Genomic DNA, 21,672 nt, shown 5'->3' with positions numbered 1-21,672 from the left:
AATAACACAATGGTACGTATATTTCCTCACTCTTTTATATCATACGTAAATATCGACATAGCTTTAAGACAAGATACACGCTCAGGAAGACTTATCCGCTAGTAATACAATATCTATCAAGAATTGACACACGATAAAATTTAATGTATACAGTTTTTTATAAAAAATCGCATATTTATCGCATTTTTAGTTGCAGTATAACTTGAAATATAATGAATGTACATATAGGATAGACAATTATTTACAAGTTTATTCGAAATTAAGAAGAATAAAATTGGGATAAATGTTTTTAGCATCTCTAACATTCCAATGAAGATTTCGATTTCGATTAAATATATCATGAGTAACCTGTATTAATATCGCAAATTAATTCATTATTAAATTGTATCACGTTTTAAATGTATTTTCTGTATCACGTTACTAATCCAGAGGAAATATCGAGCTTATACTATATGACATTTTTCTGCAGCATTTACATCATTAGATCATTACAACTGGATCTTAATCATACAATATAGAATTTCTCCACAGCGAAACATTTCTCAGAACAAATTATCTATGATCAATGTTATCATTGAATATTAATCCTGTTTTCATTTTTTATTGCAATGTGCGTGAATAATAATGAGCATCGATAAGTATCAGGATGATTAATATCTCATTGTTTTCATTTGAATTATGTTTTCCTTTCTAAATAGCGTGGCATTTCGCAATTTACATAATAATCTGTCCTCTCATTTCTATTGTTTTTTAATCTTTAATGAATAATTTATCATTTTATTAAAACCTCGTGAACTATCAATATAGCTAATTGAAAATCGTTTATTATTACAACAGATTATTTCCTACTCTCAGAGCGGCGCGACGCGTCGAGACGAGTATGTCGCGCGTTCTTTGGAACGAAAGACACTGATCATCTTTGATTACAGCAAGGCTAAGTGCCGAACGCGCGATATCTGTCCGCGGAAAGCTAGTTTCATAAAAGAAACAAGCGAGTGCCGTTTCTTCCACGAAAGTGTCTTTCCTAGAAAGTTTCCGATAAATCGGTGGCAGTATATAAATTAGTCGCTTTAACGCTCGTGAAGCAAGATAAAATTTTAAATCTCTCCCTCAACGATATACCATACGATGTTATTATATATTCCATCAGTATACGGTATAGTCTTGCCATTGTCTCTGCTGCCTGTATTGTGCCCCGCTGATCTGTATAGCCTCCGGTGTTCTGTAATACATCGTTCGAGCTCGATCGTTATTGTTAAGGCTCGTTGCCAAGAATGGAGGACTCGGAACGAACGATTTCTGTTGATGCGAATGCTGCTGCTGTTGCTGCTGTTGCTGCTGATGCTGATGATTAATCGGTCTGGAGAGTTTGTAGTTGTTTTCGGAAGGTTGTAGCACGGTGTCTCTACCCAGATGTTGCCTGTGAATAGGTAGAACGAATCCGCTGGGCAAATTAGCTTCTTGAACTAAGGTCGGCGTCAGAGCGTCGTTTAGAGTGACGTCGTATTCGCTCTCGGGAATATCCTGAAGTCGATGCGTTACTTCATTGATTCTCTGTTTGGCTCTGTAGCTGTTGCCAGGTCCCGAAGGTAGGATGTCCTCGTTCTTATACGTCGAGCTGTAGGCGTTCGGCGTAGTTTCGACGCCGGTTCTAACTTTGCTACGGATCGGAGAACCTGTTTGCACGTTGCCGACATTCGCGTACTTGTCGCTCGAATAATCCTCCGTCCACTTGGACGTTAGACTTTCATCTTGATGATTGCGTAAATCGTATGATTGATTCTGAGTAGAATGTCCTTTGGAAGAGTTCGACAGATCTTCCGGACTTTTCGAGACCTCTTCTTCTTCCACTTTTTCGTTATGCTTTTCAATCGGTCTTCGTAATACAGGTCTAAATAATGCGCTGTCATATTCATCTTGTTGCTGCTTCTTTTGAAGATCGCTCTGTATGGTTTTGTAAACATCGTACTGTTTGTTGTCCGATTTCAATGATTCTTGATGATTAATGTTTCTGTTATTTTCTTGCTCTTGTACGTAATAACTCTTTTGTTCGTTTTCACCTAAAGCGATTCGGTGATCAGTGGTTGTTTCTTCCTCTTTTCTAAGTAAATGCGGCGCTTTGGAGCCGACCGGTAACAATCCTCTCGGATTAGAATTACCTCCTCGAGATGGCAAGAAAGGCCTCTTCACGATTCGAATAGCGGTTCGAGTTGGAGGAGGAGACGGAGACGGATCTTCCAGCGGCTCGTCGTAATATTCTGACGAGTATTCGTCTGTATACGTGACCTGATGATGACCCTGTTCGTTTTTACTCTCCAGATCTTTGTCTTGATAATCTGCTTGCTGAGACGTTCTCTGAGATTGCCCAGACAAATTTCTGTAATTCTGATAATCCTGAATATCGCTCGCTACACGATCGCTTTGTGTCTGAGTGGGTCTGGATGGTCGTTCCGAATATGATGGCTTTTCCGATCGATCAGTTACCACATCCTTGACGTCTACTTCAGACTTATGAATAAGCTGTTCCGGTAAGCAGGTCGTTGTAGTTGTTGTTGTAGTACTTGTGGTAGTGGTAGTTTTCTCGGTTGTGCGATCGTATGAGTTCGGTCTTCTGGATACTTCAGTGCTCTCTGATAGATCCTTCGATCTTGAAGACGATCGCAGTCGGTCGGCGTCTCTTTCGCGATCGAGAAGCCGAGGCGAGTACGGTCGCTCTTGTCTGTCGGAATCTTGCGATCTTCCGCGCGAATCGCGATCCGAAGATCTCTCGGAATCCTGTGATCTTCCTCGATCCGAGGTTCTTTCGGAATCTTGTGCTTTTCCTCGATCACGATCCGAGGATCTCTCGGGAGCGCGATCTTTTCCACGATCCCTACCACGATCCCTGTCTCGATCGTAATAGCGATCCCTTGAGCGATCCTGATGCGTTCTGAGTCGTACTTCTTCCGGCGGTGAATGATAACGAGTTCTACGAGATAGAAAAAATTATTAATTATTATCATTAATTGTTAATTAATGAACGAACGATTAATGTGAAGTTTAATGGTCGCGTTAAATTTCTGTAAATTGATTTTTACAGCAAATTTATTTTGTGTCTATTAAAAAGCAATTTTCCAATTTTATATCAGAACTTAATAGAAAAATATATTATTAACGATTGTATGTTAAAAATGTGTATGTGTTGATATTATTATATGAAGATTATGAGCTTTTTCATACAATTATATTCATTAAAATTTAATATATCCAAGATAACAGTTTAATTTTTTTTTAATTTAGTATTTTTTATATATGTATATGAATATGATTTGTGTTTAGTAGAGTTTAGTTCATTGAATATAATTGTATCGGTATCGTGTACGTTACCTTACCTGAGGGGACGGTCTCTATCTCGAGTTTCATAAAAATCTCTGTCCCTGTCTCTTTCTCTGTCCCTATACGAAGGTCTTCTTCTGAGCGGTCTCCTGATCGGTCTAATATCTTCTAATTCATCCTCGTAATAATCATCCTCTGTCGCATCTACCGGTCGTCGTCGTGGTTCCTCTTTAATTATATAAATATAATTTTTATTATTTTTTTTAAACAGTGATTTATATATATATATATAATAACTTTTTTTGAAGAGAGATTAATTTTACCTGTTGGTTGCACGGGAGTGGTTTTGTACGCATATCTATCTTGCTCCGAAAGTGGTACCGGTCGCCTAATCTTGGGCGGCGTTCTTGGTCTTGCATAAACCGAACTAATAGGCGCAGCTGGTTTCACCAGACCTTCCGCGTTGGGTGACGTTGCACTCGCCGAAGGCGCTACAGGTTCCTTATCATCGTAATCATCTCTGTACCTAGCATGAACGTAAATTTTGCAAACATATTTTACTCAAACAATACGAGATAGAAAAAATATGATCAAATATTATCATATCTAAAATATCAGAGATTTTTCAGCACAAGTCTCTCTCACCTCTTATCAGGATATCTTCGATCATCGGTATCTCTGTTTCTCGACTCCGTTCGTCTATCGTACACATCTAATTCGTCTACCTCCCTCGACGTTGATCTGATAACCTGATCCGGATTTCTTCCCCGCGGTCTCACGTCATCTTCCAGTGGATCTCTCGACCTCGGTGGGTCTCTTCTGTTGCCTCTACCCGAGTATCTGTCCCTAAGGGCGTCTCGATCCCTATCGTCTCTGCCGCGTGGTAGCGAATCCCTTTCTCGGAAGTCGCGATCGCGTTCCCGGTCTCTAAACTCGCGATCCCTGTCACGCCTGTACTTCCGATCCTCGTAATCGTACTCGTCTCGATCGGCGAAGTCTCGCAACGGACGGCTGTACTCGTCGTCGTAATAGTCTTCCTCGTAATAATCATAGGGTCTTCTTCTCGCCGGTGGTCTCCTTCTAGGTGGAACTCGGTCACGTACGACCGGTCGACTAGTCGACGCGGTAATTGGCGTCACAGTAGTCGTACTAGTGGTAGTAGTCGTAGTAGCTTGATAAAGAGCATCGTTTCTGTGCCAATACTTCTTGGAGTTGGCGCAATCGACCTCAGACACGAAGTGGCAAATGAAGGTCTTCTGATCGAACGCCGTGAAGTTGGCACACAGGAAGTCGTAGCGAGTGCCGAAGAGACAGTGATGATAGACCTTGAAAAAAAAACATTCAGGCGAGGTACTAAAATAATTGCACGACACGCTGATATTATTATAACGACTGATCGGCGAAATATATTTTAACGAATGGACGAATGTTTGAAATCGAATCGGTCGAGTGAAAGCGAGCGACGAGTCGGCTGTCAGGTTTTCGAGATTTTTGAAGATGCTTTTGTCGGTTCCTTTTTATTTTCATCTGCGAATCTAACTCTCGATTTGTTACGTCTTCTTCAGATAACGAAACGTCGACATGACGATTTAGCACACTTTTCACCGCGAATGAACGCGAGCACGATCTTACCGCACGCCACGATGTAGCTTTCACACGGCTGGTGCATGTGTGCGACGGCAAATAATTGCATCGAGTCGCATAAATGTGCATCCTGCGGTAGAGAGAGAGAGAGAGAAAGACAAAGAAAAAAAGAGTCATTAGTGTGCGAGGGCTCGTTGTATTATCTGGAACGCACAAACGCCAGTGAATTATCTGGGGAATTATCTAGAATCATTTAGAGCACATCCTTTCGGTAAGCGTTCGACACCGTTTCACTGAAATTCTCGTAAAAAGAAGGGGCTGGCTGATCTCCTCCAATAATAGATCATGAATCTTACTCAACTCGCCATGTAAATGTCAGACGATCATTGAATGCCTAATCGCGCGTTTAATGAGCCTCGCGCGATGTAGAATAATTTCAGTATAGTTAGAGTTGTTATATAAAATTTTTGCTAGAAATATATCCTTGTTCCGATTATCTTCTAGTTTGTTACCATTGAATTATATATGGAGAAGATGCGTTTGAAAATATGATAAAACATTTTTCGGCATAAAATTTATTTTGTAAAACACCGATTTTCTCCCGGAAATTCTGGACCTTCATAGTTTCAATTCTATGAAGAATTTACGGTGGAAAGTTGGTAAAACGTTTGTCAGAATTTCCTCTATGCCGAATGCAGAAAACAAATAGCGGTTATTTGCATTAGAAATGCGGCGTTAAAATTATTCAGAACGCGTCTTTCTTGATTCGACGAGTATATTTTGCGTATACAATCTTTCGCGTCCTTAGTTTCGTCAGTGAGTTACAAACTCCATGTTTTCGTAGACGCTCTATATCGATCATGCAGCTCGGGAGCATTAATCACCAGGGCCATTACAATTGTAAATTCGCTCGGGGCTACGGGAAAGATCAGAAAATAATCCAAGCGATCGCGAGTGATTTCCTGGCAGGAAGCCGGCACGGCGAATTAATTGCTCATTTCCCAATTTCTCTTCCGTGACAAATCCTTTGCAAGCTGAGCACCATGATGTAAATCGTCTTTTCGATGGCTTTTTACACGGCGTCTCATATATATGGAGAGCCATAGCGATCTCGACCGGCGAATCTCGCGAATCTCTATACGTTATTTGCATGACAATAGTACATTCGCTCTACAGCCCCGTGAAAATGATCGATAAGAGATGATCGAGTCGAGTACATCGGAAAGAGGCTGCCTTGCAATCCCTCGCTTTCACAATCGTATAGGATTTTCGCGCGCACGTGAATCGCGGAACGGTCAGGGACGGGAAGCGTAGCGAACCACGAAAGTCCTCTTCCTCGGCTTCTTTCCACGACGACCTTGTTATTGCGGCCGGCAAAACATTTTTCACTTTCGATATCGATTTCTACTCGCACTTGCTCTGTTGCCTTTACAATCGACGTGATAATATGGTATGGTACCGCCAATTATTTGAATTTTCGAAAATGACGATCTTCTATCACGGCACAAATTTAGTAGGGAGTGTACAACCAATAATATATATTATTATACTTGTTATAAATTTTCCTTCATTATCATGGAAATAGCATTAATTGTCTATGCGCGGGTGTATCGTTATAGAAATTGCCGTCACTTAAATTACGGTGAACGCGACGTTAATCTTCTTGATTTTGTATTATAAATATTACGTCAGGTCTCTCTCGCTCACGCTTGTTCCCTCTATATATATATATATATATATATATATATGAAGTTGCAGTAATCATCATTCTTATATGTGTAGGTATATGGTAATTATATCAGAAGAGTAATTTAATTCCATTCAGAAGAGGCAAATAAATTTGCGTCGTTGCAACGATGATTTCTCAATCGGTCGTTTTTCAAGCCGATCCCGTCATGCCAGGATTCACGGTGAAACGATCGCTCTCAGCGATGATTGGTAAAAGTGTGCTCAATCGATACGCATTTTTTTGCACTCGCATCTCGTTCGAGAACTCGCTTTCGTTCATGGCTGCTCGCATCGCGGTATCGATGCTTATCAATCAAGTTCTTTATAGATGCTATCACTGCTACGAATCGGATCGTGATTACTGTCTTTCGCTGGCGTTAGAAACGTCAATAAACCCGAAGTAACGCTCACCGATCATTGACACCTGTTTATTACGTGACGGAGACATCGCCAGAAGAGATCTTTCTTTTCAAATTTATTCAGGCGACGCCGACTTTTCTGTCACCGCAGCATCAACTTTTTTCCAAAGAAATAATTCTAGCTTATCGTTTCTATTGTCACTAATTATATTTCTAATGACAAAGTAGCAGCGATGAGGCTTTATAAGATATCGATCGTGTAATAAACATCTTTCGACGTAGATTACACGCGCTACGATTCTAATCCTTTTTTCTGTTTCCAAAGATACAATATTGCGCTGATATCACTCCGATTAGATATGATTTTTGCAACACAAGTATCATTAAACTAATTACCTGGCACTTGTGCGGCACGCTGGCGTAGAATCCATCGTGCAGGCCGTCGCATTTGAAGTCAATATCCTCGGGTATGCTATTATAGAATGGATAATCACTGAGATTATATCCATTTAACTCGCGCGGTAGATTCGGATCCCATATGTAATCGATTTGCGGAATTCCTGTTAAAGTGTGCCCGGTCGTTCCGTTTGTTTCGATTGCAGCTGTTGTCGTCTGGAAAAATAAATTACAATTTTTTTTGAGATCTCGAACTTTTCATCATTTTTAAAATTAACAGGTTGAAGAGAGTATTTCAAAAGTTAGAAAACTTTAATATAAAACTTATATGCCTCTATGTCACATTTTATGAAAATAGCTTTCATTTCCTGCGGGAAATACGAGCATCGATTTTGTCGTAATAACAATTTCCGTAGACGGAAGAGCACATTCGCAACAGACTAGTATCTGATAGAAAAGTTATTTTACGCTTGAAGAAGCCGCTGTGCAATAATGCTTAGCGATGAACGCTCGAGTTCGATTTAATGATGACACATTCGCTCGTTTGTGTGTGTGAAGGTGAACCTGTCGACGCGCGTTAGTTTAATTTAACGTTCATTGATTTGACGCCGGGGCATAAATTAATGGAAGTGTTTGAGCGCCTCCGCAGATACAGATACTGATGAGTCGATTAAATTGAATTTACGTAGCATGCAAGTTTTATAAGACAGTACTGCAATTTTTTATATTATTTAGAACACAATGCATAATATTTATTGCATCATTACGCTTGTCATAAAGCAGCTATCTTGATTGTAAGATGTTTTATTAGGTTAATTTACGTCTATTGCACTCGTCTGTACGTATCTTTTGCGAGGTTCTCTTTTTATTCATGAAGAAGCGCTGTTTCGCGAAATCAGAATTCATTTGGTACACATGTAATGCTCAAAGTAACTGTGGAATCGGTTTTGCAATATTTCGACAATTGTATTTCGTATGCGTAACATGAATAACATGATTGCTACATCTAGTTACATTAGACTTAGACGTGATTTCAATTTAATTGCTTTTTTTAATGGAAATGCACAATTTATATATAGTATTATTTATAAAACATTTATTAATATTAAAAGTTGAATTTATTACATTTATATCGATTTCAATCGTTTTGATGATGTAAAGTCGATCAATCGTAAATGTTAAAATAAAATTCAAATTTATTGGCTAATTATTAAATTACTAAAGACTACTAGATAATACTTGAAAATAAATTATCTTTTGCTTTGTGAGTTATTATATGATAATTCTTTTTAAATACATACTTCCGAATTTGCGTTTTCATTTTCCTCCACGTCAGGTTCCTCGGTTGTGGTAGTGGTGGTCGTCGTGGAGGTTGTCGCAATTTTGAATTTCGGTCTGGTCTTGAGTGCTGCGGAGACCACATGAGCCAGTAATATTCCTACCAATATAAAAAAGCAATCTCATTATAGGGAACGTTGATTTAAAAATCATTGAAGCAATTGCGAGCGCAATCTGAATCACGAATTGGTTCGAGGTAAATAAGTTCGTTTTGGTTGCCTTAGAAGTATCGATGGACCCGATGAGCCGTCCGATACATTAAGGAAAAAGGCCAGTACGTATCCGTGGATTACGTAAATCGCGGAGAAGCGTCGGCGTTGCAAAACTTGGACGTGAAGTGTTGTGAGAATCTAACATAAGTGTTGTAATTTTCTCTTGCTGAGAGCGAGTGCATTCGGTTGGGTAATTGTTCTTAAACGGATCAAGGCTGTCTATTGATCGTTTCCTTTCCACGTTTTGTTGATTTACAATCGAACCATATACGTAATAACGTAACAAACTTATAATATATTGTGTATCGACCTGCAATCAATTTATCATTAACATTTGACCTTTATTTTTCAATTGTTTCTTATTTATTTCTTTTATTGTTCGATTTATATTATTTCTCCTTTCTCTTTCTTTAATGTAGTTTCTTTTATTACGTTATTTTATATAAGTTAGTTTTCTTTTTTTATTTTATGTTATGTTATACGTTAATATTGAATTATTTAAAATGAGTAAAAACATCAGAAAAATTCCAGCGGCTATTTTCAACTATTAGGCTTCGTAGACCTTGCTACTGAATCACATTTGTACTGTTTTGAAGTAGTTCAAGGCTGTTTTGAGAGCTAGCAGCTGAGGAAATTAAGACATAAGGAGTGAATAATTTGCAAAGTGTGAATTAAGGTAAAGATTGTTTCTAGCTTTTTTATATTTTATCCCCGAGGACGCACAACTTTATATAGGCGTGAACATAATCAGTAATTCATGTTCTAAGAATATATTACATTTGATACGCTGGTATGGTTTTTCGAGGAAAGAGAAGCGAGAATTAACAAATGCTACGTATACTTGATCAATTGAATTAATAATTAATACTTAAAATGAAGAAATAATTGCGAGTAACCGAGTAAGCATTTTTATAATGCTCGTAATCGTTGCTTTTACGATCGTTTTATGTTTCTCGCTCCCGTTATTTTCGACACTCTTCTATAGATTCGCGAATATATGGTGCGCATACATGCGGAAAAACGTGTTTGATTAGGACTGCGGCCACGTGAACGCGACTTTATGGGCCGGAAAGTGGACGTCCTCGAAAGTGATGTTGAAAATGTGGGCTCGACGATCGTGTAACAGAATCATACTTTTCCAGGGTTTGCAATCGATAACAAACCGTGCTACACAGGTCGACATTGTATAAAAATGAATTATGAGAACGCGCTCGCATTCTGTTTGTGGGAAATGTTAACGTGGGCGTGCTCCCCTTTCATAGATACAGTTACGGTAAATCTGACGAAATCACCATTGTTACTATTACTATGTATATAAATGTTTGCTTCATCCAATTGTCTATTCCGCGACACGGATTTTCAATCGAATGGGAATGATCTGACATTTCCTTTTCTCGAAGACGCCCTTCACGCCGATCACGTCTTTTTTTTACCTTACTTATGATTCTTCTCATTGAGAAATTCTAGAGAAATTACTCGTGTTACGAGATGCATTCACGTCTACGTCTGCGCCTAATACATAATTAGTGCTTAAACGTTGGTTATCTTTATCGCCTTTAAAGTTTATATAGCATTATATGATTATCATAAAACTTTTACGATGCTAAGAATAGCAGCTTCTCAATTATTTCGTAATTTTAAAGCGAGATTTTAAAGATCTTAAAGAAAGCATTTTAAATGCTAACAATAATCAATTTAAATCGTGATCGTTCTAATGAATATTACAAATGGAAAATAGATCGACAGTGATTTGAATTCGTCGTACGCATTTATATCGTGCCGTAAACAACCACAAAGTAATTTTTTTCCGACACTTTTTGCATTAGTTTCCATGAAATTCTCTATTTTTATTAGATTTGGATTTTTTATCATATTACAATAAAACGATTGATGTTAGTATTCGTTTCGAGTATTTTATTTGGATTCTCAAGATTTTTTTGGACTTAAGATTATTCGTCACATGTCTCACATGGCGAGACAAAGAAAATGATCCTCTTGACATTCACGACAGGTCCCCTTTCTTCGTGGGACCTCTCTGTGAAATGCTTTTGCGAATAACATGCAGCCACGATCGCAAGGCGAATACCAAATGTATATTTGACGTAAGATGAAAGAGATTAATAAGAATCTTGCCACTTAACATTCGAGGCTCTTAGTGTTCTTTGCATTCGGCACTTTTGATTAATCATACATCAAAATCGTCTTTCAAAACTTAGCTTTTCAGCGATTGTGTGACAAAATAAGAGAGAAATTTTTTATCGCAATTTTTAAATTAATTATTTCACTTTTATATAATAATATATACGCTTTCAAAAATAATCATTTATCTTCAGTTTAAATATTTTTGAATTATCCATCAATTTAATTTGCTCGTCGTGGAAGTTTTGCATTGCACGAGGAGTCGCGGTGAGAATCTACGTGCGCGACTTAAAATTCCCGGGTGTAGAAGGTCGTCTATACTGCCTCTTCGGCATTCCACTGCGGCCGTGAAAAGTCCAAAAATACTGAAGACACAACGTTAAGAGGGAAGAGAATCGTGAAATGGACAAGAGGAGATTCTTTCTTCTGCGGAGCGGCACAAACAGGATTTCAAGAAATAGTAGAAATCGAGTAAAAGTCCCGCTGACAAGCTCCGCTTAGTATTGGGGAAACACGATCGTTGAGAAGCGAAAAATCATCCTCCAGAAACTCTGCTTACCGTACAGAGCGAGCAGCAGCAGCCATCGTTTCTCCCGCATGTTGGCACTGAAACAAACAGATTAATCGTATTAGTTCATGGAATAGTCTATTTATTACTTTAATTAAAAAATGTGAAATTAAATTTGTATAATTAATTGAATTAAATAAATGAAAGAGTGAATAAATAATTCATATATATAAAATCATTAAAATTTCATCTCTATAATCTCAGCTGTTAATGTCTGTCTATTTTTTACACAACATGTCCTGAAGGACGAAAGAAATTTCTGTTTCCGAAATGTCAGTCAAATTCCTCAGGGTATCGAGAAGTAATCACACAGCACTGTAAATCGGTGAATATAATCAAAGCAGAGAACCTTAGCACTGTAGTCGTAGACTGTAGAGGTTCTCGAGCATATGGGAATGGATAGGAACTTTCTCTGTGCTGTCACCACTGCTAACCATATAATGCAAGGATAATGCGGGTGTTATATAAATGCGCGATCACGTAATATCGGGTGTGACTTTGTAGTAGCGGTTGTGAATGTTTAATTACTAGAGGGTATGCTTCTGCAACGCACGCATCTGCTTAATAAAATCTTTCGGAAGAGATTCTCGATGCGATAATCGATAATGTCTATTGACTCAATAAGTCGTTATATGCTGGAATATAATTACGCGAGTGTATAGCGATAGATATTACATTCTTGATAAGAATATCGAATATCCTTTCTCTGAATCTTGAATTTGCATCAGAATCTTTACATTTTCTACAAGATTCTTGAATATTACATGCATACATAAATGGCGCAATTTACTTGTGTTTAAAAAAAAATGTTTTTCTTTTCGTATCTTAAATTATTTCTTCGTATATGATCTTTATTTTTCGGACTGTGCCGATCACTGTCGATAATTTGCACTCTGTACTAGCATCATGCCTTTAAGATTTTATTTTTTTCATGTTGTCTGGTGAAAGTAAACCTTGCAATCTTTCAGCATCAAATTAGATCTTATGAACTTGATACATTATACACCACGAGTACATATATATTATATGCTTGTTAAAATTTATACAATTTGTGTACGATCGACGATCTTAATGAGATTTGAATCGCAGTGAATCTGATAAATTTGACACTTTCGCCAATAAATAAAAGATCGCTCTATATACGTGCAATGCATATCTTGCGGTTATATAAATGAATCCGACGCGCGAGATGATTTGAACAAAATACACACAATAGAATGCAATTCCGGTCTATCGCCTTTAATTAAGCAGAAAGGCGGTACGTGATTTTCAAGCGTAAATAGATACGATTCCGTGCACGTTCTTCTCAGTTTCCGCACAGAAATGTGGAACGCTCGAGCCAATCGCACGCGGTGTACCGCGTACATGCTCGCATTAATTAAGAGTGCGCTATCGCGCTCCAGTTCTCACAATAGATTTTTATCGTTTCTATAAAAGTAAGAAGGAAAGAGAGAGGATGTCCCCCACTCTCTCTTCCTTGCACTTGCTAAAGTCGCACAAGATTGTATATTATTCGGTTACACAAGTTTTCGTAATTGTTCCTTGTGTTCGTGTCACAACGCGAACGAGTTCTCAAGCGGCATGGGAACCATCCTTCCCAGATTAAGAAGATTAATTTTATCCGGAAGCTGTGCAAATGAAATCCGTATCTTAACAAGATCTACGAATATTCGGACATTTTTTTCTTTCACTCGGAAAAATATAATATTTTACTACGTTTCATAATAGTATATACAATTTATTATCGTTTACTTGACTCCGTCAATATTTAAAATCTTTGTCTATTTATATGGCATCGTGTAGTTTTACGATTATTGCAGATGCATATTTGTACTCCAAGGAAAAAAATAGAGACCTTTAGAAAATATTATCATACTGTTTAAAGATTCTATTTTATGCATTATGAAGAATAGAAGATAGATAATACAATCTAAACACATTACATTGCGACTTTTATCACTTATTAATGTTTTTCTTGTCGGAAATGTCTTCTTTGTCAAGTAGTTTGTGGAATGTGTTACTTGTATAACGTTACCTTACGGTAAATTACGTTATATTACGACATACGAGTAACGGTCAACCATGCTTATTAAAGGTCACCGGAAATGATGGCTCATACGACGAGTTACTTTATTCATTAGACTTTTTAAATTAATCTTCGCGAGTGCGTAGCGTAAAATGTTTCAAAGATTTTTAATTCTTTTCTTGAATAAACTATGAAAGAATTATTAAAAAGAGATTGAACAATTTTTTCATATTTTTATTCCAAATAAATAATAGCATTCTAGCAAATATTTGCAACTTTGAGTCAGTAATTTTGTTTCCTTTGTAATAATTTATGTGGAACTTTTATGCGTTTTTCTAGCTGTCAGTTGTGACAAACACAATTTTTCGAACGAATGTTGCGCTAACAATAAGGCGTGGTTACAAAACTCGATAGCCTTCAAAAACAGTACGCCGAAATAACAGGCTTTCATTTCCTCGTGCGTGCTATTCGAATGCTCGCTTCGAGGCATATTACTGAATTAATTGCCGACCGATAGAAAAAACTATACGACTAATATCGAATGTAATGTGATACGATGAGAAGAAACGTTAATTAAAAGATGCGACTATATATGCTGTAAATTGCGAAAGCTCAATACGGAAATTTTCTTCGCCTTACGAGATTATCATTCTTTTTCTCGTTAACGGGAATTACTGTGATTTACACACAGAAATATACAGAAATAAGATAAAATTATATGTCGTGTATTGTAAATGTCGAAAATACAAACTGTAATTTGGATAAGGATTCTATAATTAAAAGTGACTTAGTGATTTATCGTGTTACCGCTTGAAGCCATAATTTACATAAATAGCTGGTGATTGACATTTAGAATTTAAATATCAGGAAGAACCAAGATACAAATGTGTATATTATCAGAAACTTTGGCAGAAGTTTTTTATTGTTTATTATTATTTCTAATAAAAAGGATAAATAACTCATATTTTACGCAATAATGAAGTAATGAATGTTTTTGAAAGATTATTGATCTTATTGCGGCGAGTTTTTCCCATAAAGTAGTGAACAAAGCCGGATTAAGTCAGACACGATACGACGCGCGTCAATGCGATATTTAAAGTAGGTCTGTTTAAAATAGATTTATTGTAATCTATCAATTGAATCGATCGCGAGCATAACGTCATCTCGTCATTCTAATTTTCATATCATGCTATCCGTACATAGAGTGGAGTATCCGTTACACTAGTTACAAGCACATTGCTTGCCTTGTAGGTAGAAAGTGTGCAATTGTGTAAGGCAAACATATGCAGAGCAAACGTTAATAATCGCAACGGGAGCTGTTGATCGTGCGTGCGCGTAAGAAGTATCCTTCGTAAATTATGTAGATTACTATGTAGTTGTGTGTAGAGTATGAAACGTTGAACTTGTTTGGACGCTCGCCAGGGCTGCGTCGAGGATTTCCGAGAGATACGAATAAAACGAGATTCTGCGCAGCTGTGTCCAGAGTGAAGTAAACACGCGTTGCAAAAATCGATTTTTATTTTTTTTTTTATATTATGAATATATATTTGAGAATTTTTGACTTATGGGGCTTCATATTTAAATATAGAAATAAGCTTGAACGTGCGCTTTATGTCTAAATATAGGAATACCTGTATAGAAATATTCTCTACATTTCAGAACATTAAAACGATAAGTAGAGTGGAAAATAAAATTTGTGACGCTACAATCTTGTGATTTAGTTTTATAAATTAGAAATTATTTTTTAAGGCCAAATAAAAGCAAATTAAATTAAAGAAGTTGAATTTATAAATAGTTGAATTTGTAAAATTATTTTGAAAAAGGATATTTTTATATTTCTTTCTATTTGATATGAACAGAAAGAAACTATATTAGGAAACGTTATTCATTTTAAATAGAAATTTATCTTTTAATTTTGTCATGTTTTCATAAACTATTGAATATTTTTAAGTGTTGTAATTTTTGTTCTATCTCGTCAATATATCGCGTTTTCGTTCTAACGCTAGAACGATTTCTCCCATTAGAATTTAGAAATTTTTCAATAATTTTATAAATTTTCTGTGAGGCTACATATTTTGTTAATTAAGTTATTCATAAAATATAATATAACATATTACTAATTTACGAATAAAGAAAATATATAGAACTTTTTTTTTGCGGTAAAACAAGTTTAATACGAATAAATATACGCGCGCAGATTTTAGTTGTAGTGGTATATTTTTAAATTAGTTTGTAACACCTACATTCACGAAGTTTATCGTACGCTTCAACGACTAGGAATTAAAATAATCAGGTTCATTTATCACAAAGCAACTTTTGCGCAACAAAGCGATATCGTTTGATATTCTTATCAAATTAATCGCGTATTTTTATTAATGTTATTATCGATTGTAATTTTAATTTTCTACATTTAAAATGTCATTTTCAATTTTTCGGCCGCACACACTAAGTGAAACCTTTTAATTTTTGTCAAAAAATTATTGTTGTTGGCCAACTATTCGGAATTCATTCGATCGAATCAATCGAAAAATATTCTTGCCGATTCAGACGAGAGACCGGCTCTGAAACAAATAATTTCACTCTCGGCTGGGAATAAAACTCATTCGACCGTAAAGCATCGTTCGCGTCGTTTTGTTGACTTATGCAAGATCTATACAACAAATATAAAATATGTATATATGCGTAGACAATAGATAATTATGAGAAAAGAGAGAATTTTGCGGTTTTCCTAAATCTGCGTGTTAAAAGCTGGATATTTGATATGCGTTCTTAACATACAATTTGAATTTCAGGGAGCAGACATTAATATAACATCAACGTGATTAATAATTCTGAACGCTTCATTACGAGGCTTTTACGTAAGCGCGAGGTGTTAATAACGCGCGATAGATATCTTTTGATATATCCAGCGAAACGATTCGAAAGTTATTATTCAAGAGCGGGCGGAGAGAAAAATCAGACGAATCCGCCGCGTTTTGCCTCCTACGAATTTCTCCCCTAAGAAGAGAAGTCTGTGCTTCGTGTATAATTAGCGCGATTAATGTGTCGTGAAGCCGGTGCTTCACCGCCATCTTTTTCCCGCTCTTCCTATTCCGTGCGAACGATTGTTCGTTAGAGAAGAGGGCACGATGAGATCGATGGGGGTCCATATATAAGAGATCTTTTACGGCACGGCGCTTCCTACCGCGTTATAAATTTCTTTATGTAAGTTACAGTTTATTGTAATTTTTTACGTATATGTAACTTTTATGAAAGCAACGGATACGATTGAATGTCGCAATAATTCTGGTATAATAATATATATATATATCTCGTTTGTATAATAATAATTATAAATTAATTTTATTACTTTTGCCGATCACGCACGTACACGAACATTCCATTACAAAATAATTAAATACATACATTTATCGAAAGTAAACTCTCGCAACATCGTCACATATCGCGCAAAAAAGGTGTGACATACTTTTGGCTGACGCATTCGATCACTGGTCTGGTTTTCTTACTATGAAAGTGCTGATGGCTCAAATTTCGTTTTGTCCCCGGGCGATACGTCACAAGCTTTCAAAAGTCTGATTTCTATCAAACAATTAAGATTCACACGTTGCACCAACAATTCATTTCTCAAACTTCTACGAAACGTGACGACATTATCCTCTCGAAGAAATCAAAAAGGCAAAAAATGATGTTTGTTAACAGGAACGATGGTCAGTCTCAAATCAAGCATTCATTAAATTCGTGAACTTTAGCTTTGCCTCGCATCAATATAGTGACTTTTGACGAGTCTTTTACTTGATAATGATAAGTAGTGATTTCACAGATGCTGCATGCTGCCATTTTTATTTGCACTCTACTCTGAGATACGCATATATATCTTCTCCGAACTCATACACCTTTGCTCGGGTTATCCTCTCAATCATTTATTCATCCTCTTCTCCGCAAACGCGATTATATCTTCCAAGACATTATTTACAGCGAAATGTGTGCGCGCGTTAGAGGATACAAGGTAATAATTACCGAGATTATTAAGCCATCCAATGTCATCATTAGCGATCCAAATTTTATTTATTCCCATTTGTAACCGTATCTCTCGTGTAATTATTTAAAAGGCATGTTAAATCGAAGATATATTTCACCGTTATATTTTTTCCTCGGCACATATTATTTTACCATTCAAGCAACAAGAATTTCCTCCGAGTTGATCGCCGAGATACTTCTCTCTTTTTTTTTAGCGCGAATCCGTCCGGCGCTAATGACGGATCGCTAAAATGGAATTTCGTTCGCGGTCGCAAACCACGCGAATCGCAAAACTATCCGGGCGTTCGATTATGGCGAAGTCGCTCGTTTATTTTTCCGTCGGCGTATCGGGAGAAAGCCGACCGTCGCTTGCTCGCGCTTGCTCGCGACATGGATTATGTCGTAACGCCGTCGTGGCGCTGTGCAATATTGTTTATGAAAAAGATTGTCCCGCAAACGGCGCATTCAAAAAGAAGCACGTGTTCGCCGCCGATGTTGCTGCATCCCTCCGTCGTCGATCCATCGACGGCGCTAAGACGAACGAGCCGACCGCGCGATTACGAAACTTTTTTTTAATTACATAACGACAACGTTCTCGCGCGCGGCGAAAATTCTCGCGCGTATTGCGGTCTTGTCCCTCGTGAGCCTGAAATGCCTGTCCGAAAATGCAGACGGATACTTTAAGGTATCCTTATACGACGAAACGAGGAGAATCTGCGCAAGTTGAACGAACGTTGAGATATTAATTGTGATATGTCATTAATTCTGGATTTTTGTTCATTTTAATGATTGAAATTGAGCGATTCGAGAGACGTGCGATGAAAATATATCGCGGTGGTTTAAGCGTAAAATCTGAATGGCGAGAAGGGTATTTGGAAAAAAGGATGGGTCTCTCGTTAGGGGAAGAGTTGGCAAGGCGTGTCGCGTCTAACGCGTTCCTCTCGCAAATTAAATTCACTTTCGAACGTGTATACAATCGCCTCGCGGAATCCACCGATTGAAAGTGAACGTGGTGGACGCGTTAGAACTCGTTGGACGAAGCGAGACGATGAATTACACGAGTAAAAGAGAGGCAAGGAAAGAGAGAACGGTGGTGTATATCGTCGATCGTCGAGGTTACGGAAAACTTATTCCGTCTAATCGATAAAGCGATCGATCGTGGCAAGTTAACTTGCGTATACGAGCGAGATGAATTCTCGATTTAGATAAATCCACGATAAGAGGAGATATATTGCTATCGTGAGATCAATTGAAAGTTAAGTCTCGCTCGTGAAGTGTCTCGTCTGAATTAAATCGCTAAAGCGAGTATTTTCTCAGATTGAAATTGTTTGAAGAATTTTTCAAAAATTCTCTTTACTCCAATTCATATTATGCGACCGCGCTTAAATTATCTAATTATTTCACTCGCCTACGAAAACTTTTCTCGCAATTTCGTGGCAATGGCGTATGATTGATTTCCTGTGCCGTGATAAATAGGAATAAATTACCACAAGACCGACGAAAGTTTCCATCGAGCATAAGATTCGTGGAGCGAGTGCACCGTGCGTGCCCGATGCGTGCGTGCCGTTGCGAATGTGAAGGTGTACATGCGCGTGTGAACGTTCGTCGCACGTGTACGTCTCTCCGAACGCGAACTCTCTTCTCGTTACTCGCGATTCCCCTACGAGCAGATTAGAAATTCGTGACTTTGCCGGAGAACGCAATATCGCTCGACTACTCGCGATAGAAAATGTATCGCGCAAAAGGGGATCGAGAGTGTATCGCGCTAATGCTTTTTGCTTGATATTTTTTTCAGGCGACGCTTCGCGCGGCGATCGTTTCGATTTCGCGTATCATCGATCGAGTGGAAAGTCGGATGTGACAAATTCATTCGATATGATAAAACCACTTCGCTCTCGTTCGTCGTCTCGCGATCGCTTAAAAATCGGTAATGCAAGAACGATCAGGAAGAAGAGCGCAGGATGCGACGAGCAGCGAAAGTCCTGTCTTTATTGCGATCTCCGAAGCGGCTCGGTTTAATGCTCGCGTTTTTGTAGATCCTTTCCTCGATTCACTCGGATGACTCGAGCTCATCATATACGTCGTTGTATTTTTTTTAGACAGACAGAGATGAACGTACTATTAGATTTATAATAATATAATAATATAATGGTATAATGATGTATGTATAATTAAATAACTGAGGTGAGTGAAAATATATCAGAGATAAATGGTATCTTAATCTTTATTCTTCGGATTTCTCGAGAGTTTTCCTTTAAGGCTGTTCCATCCGGGGCCAACTTACATGAACTGTCGCAAGAGAACAATAATATTCTGACCGCCGGCAGAAGCTGAGAACTCTTTTTAAATAAACACTGTGATTAGGGTCGGTGAGGTAATACAAATTTCATTAAGTTCGTCGAAACATCGCGGCGCTTCGCTTTCTTTTTAATAGCGAAACGCGTATATAAAATATGAAACAAACTGTAATATCGCGCGCTTGAAATTAATAAAACATATATACGCATCGTGCGTTTCACCGGGAGATCGAAACGGTTTCTCGAACGAGCGATTTAACACTATGCAGATTTCGCAAGATCGTGAGAGCCGCGAAAGCCTTACTCCGAAACGGAGTATGATCGAAGTTTGTGTTTCTTTTTTTAAATCGCTCTCCTCGATTACGCAGCCCCTGCGAGAGCGGGGAACATAATTTATAGCGTATAAACTGCGCGAAAAAACGAAAATAAAAAGAGGACCAAACCTGTCTCTCTCGGCTCCGCTAGTTCTTCGCTAATTCCTCATGAAACCACCGTCCTCACATCGACTGGCACTTTGAAATGCAAATTCACAGGTGTATATACTCTACGCGTATTACGAGAACAGGAGCTAACAGATACGAGCACTTTCCGTTTTCGAGCGAAACTGACGTCCCGGGAAAATCTTCGTCGTTCGGTATCTTTTTTTTTTTCTTCGGCGGGACCGTGAAGATTAAACGAGACAAGACAAGACGAGACGATTTTTCGTGCGGGTGCGGGGCGAGATCGCGGCGTCCGGTCCGGCCAGAAGACTGCGCGATGGAAGTGGAAAAGCCACCAGCAGGAGCGTTGTGCTCCGACCACCATCGTCTGGTTGAGAGCTTTCTACGACCGACGACAAGGTGGAGGAGGGAGTCGCATTGGCGTCTTTGGGGCCCGATCCGAGCATTGGCGTAATCTTCTCGGGGACTTGAGGCCCCCGGATCGAGAGGGAGAGAGAGAGAGAGAAAGGCCCGCGCAAATAGGCACAGCACGTAGAAAGACAGACACCTGCGTCGCCACCTGACAGAACAAGAAAGACACGCAGACACTCGCAGCCCGGAAAGCGGGCCCGATATCGAATTGTTAAGGTCATTGCTGCGTGATATTTGTTCTCGCGCTGCGGCGACGGGATTAATCTCCTCCGACTCTATGCATTTACAACGAGCCGTTTTGACGTATAATTACGACGGACATGACATATATGCGGATGATTATAGCCGCGATCGTTTCGTTTCTATTGTCGATCCATTATATGCATGCGGTCGACGAGTTAAGTGTCGCTGTTATATTCGAGCTTCGTGAGAGATCTAGGTTTAATTGAATGACAGATGGGAGTGGATTAGAATCGGTCGATTTGTATACAGGTAAATTTTTTATGACATTTCTAATGTGAGCGGTTCGACACCTATTGTCATGATAAATATATGCGTGTACAAATGGAGTGGAGATAGGTCTTTATCGAGGCTTTTTATCAAAGGTCTTATATTGCCTTCAGGGGTTTCTAAGCTAGCCGCGATCCCTTCGTCATCTGTCACTGAGCAAACTCAGCCTGCACACTTGGAAGGATGGATATATACGCATGAAAGATCAATCAGAGATGCGTCGAGTGAAAGTGGAACGTCGAGCATTAATATCTCGACAATGAATGCTGGAAATAGTCGCAGATGACGTCTCAATTGACTTTTCAATCGATAAGGATATCGCGTGAATCCTA

The 21,672-nt window shown here is 38.3% G+C and overlaps 1 protein-coding gene across 1 annotated transcript; it reads right to left on the bottom strand.

Moving 5' to 3' along the window:
* Positions 1 to 17: 17 nt before the first annotated feature.
* LOC114944468 (uncharacterized) lies at positions 18 to 20,780 on the bottom strand. The gene is made up of 8 exons (XM_029320357.2): positions 20,423 to 20,780; positions 11,631 to 11,677; positions 8,684 to 8,820; positions 7,383 to 7,598; positions 3,961 to 4,640; positions 3,639 to 3,841; positions 3,372 to 3,543; positions 18 to 2,968 (listed from the first exon to the last, which is right to left on the bottom strand). Exons 2-8 carry the CDS (start codon positions 11,668 to 11,670, stop codon positions 1,147 to 1,149), a joined length of 3,270 nt encoding a protein of 1,089 aa, XP_029176190.2. The 5' UTR covers positions 11,671 to 11,677; positions 20,423 to 20,780; the 3' UTR covers positions 18 to 1,146.
* Between the last annotated feature and the right edge of the window lie 892 nt (positions 20,781 to 21,672).

The sequence above is a fragment of the Nylanderia fulva genome, unplaced genomic scaffold (genome assembly GCF_048542155.1).
Source record: "Nylanderia fulva isolate GAGA-0341 unplaced genomic scaffold, ASM4854215v1 Scaffold6, whole genome shotgun sequence".
Lineage (NCBI taxonomy): Eukaryota > Metazoa > Arthropoda > Insecta > Hymenoptera > Formicidae > Nylanderia > Nylanderia fulva.
This window is presented reverse-complemented; position numbering and strand designations above follow the sequence as displayed.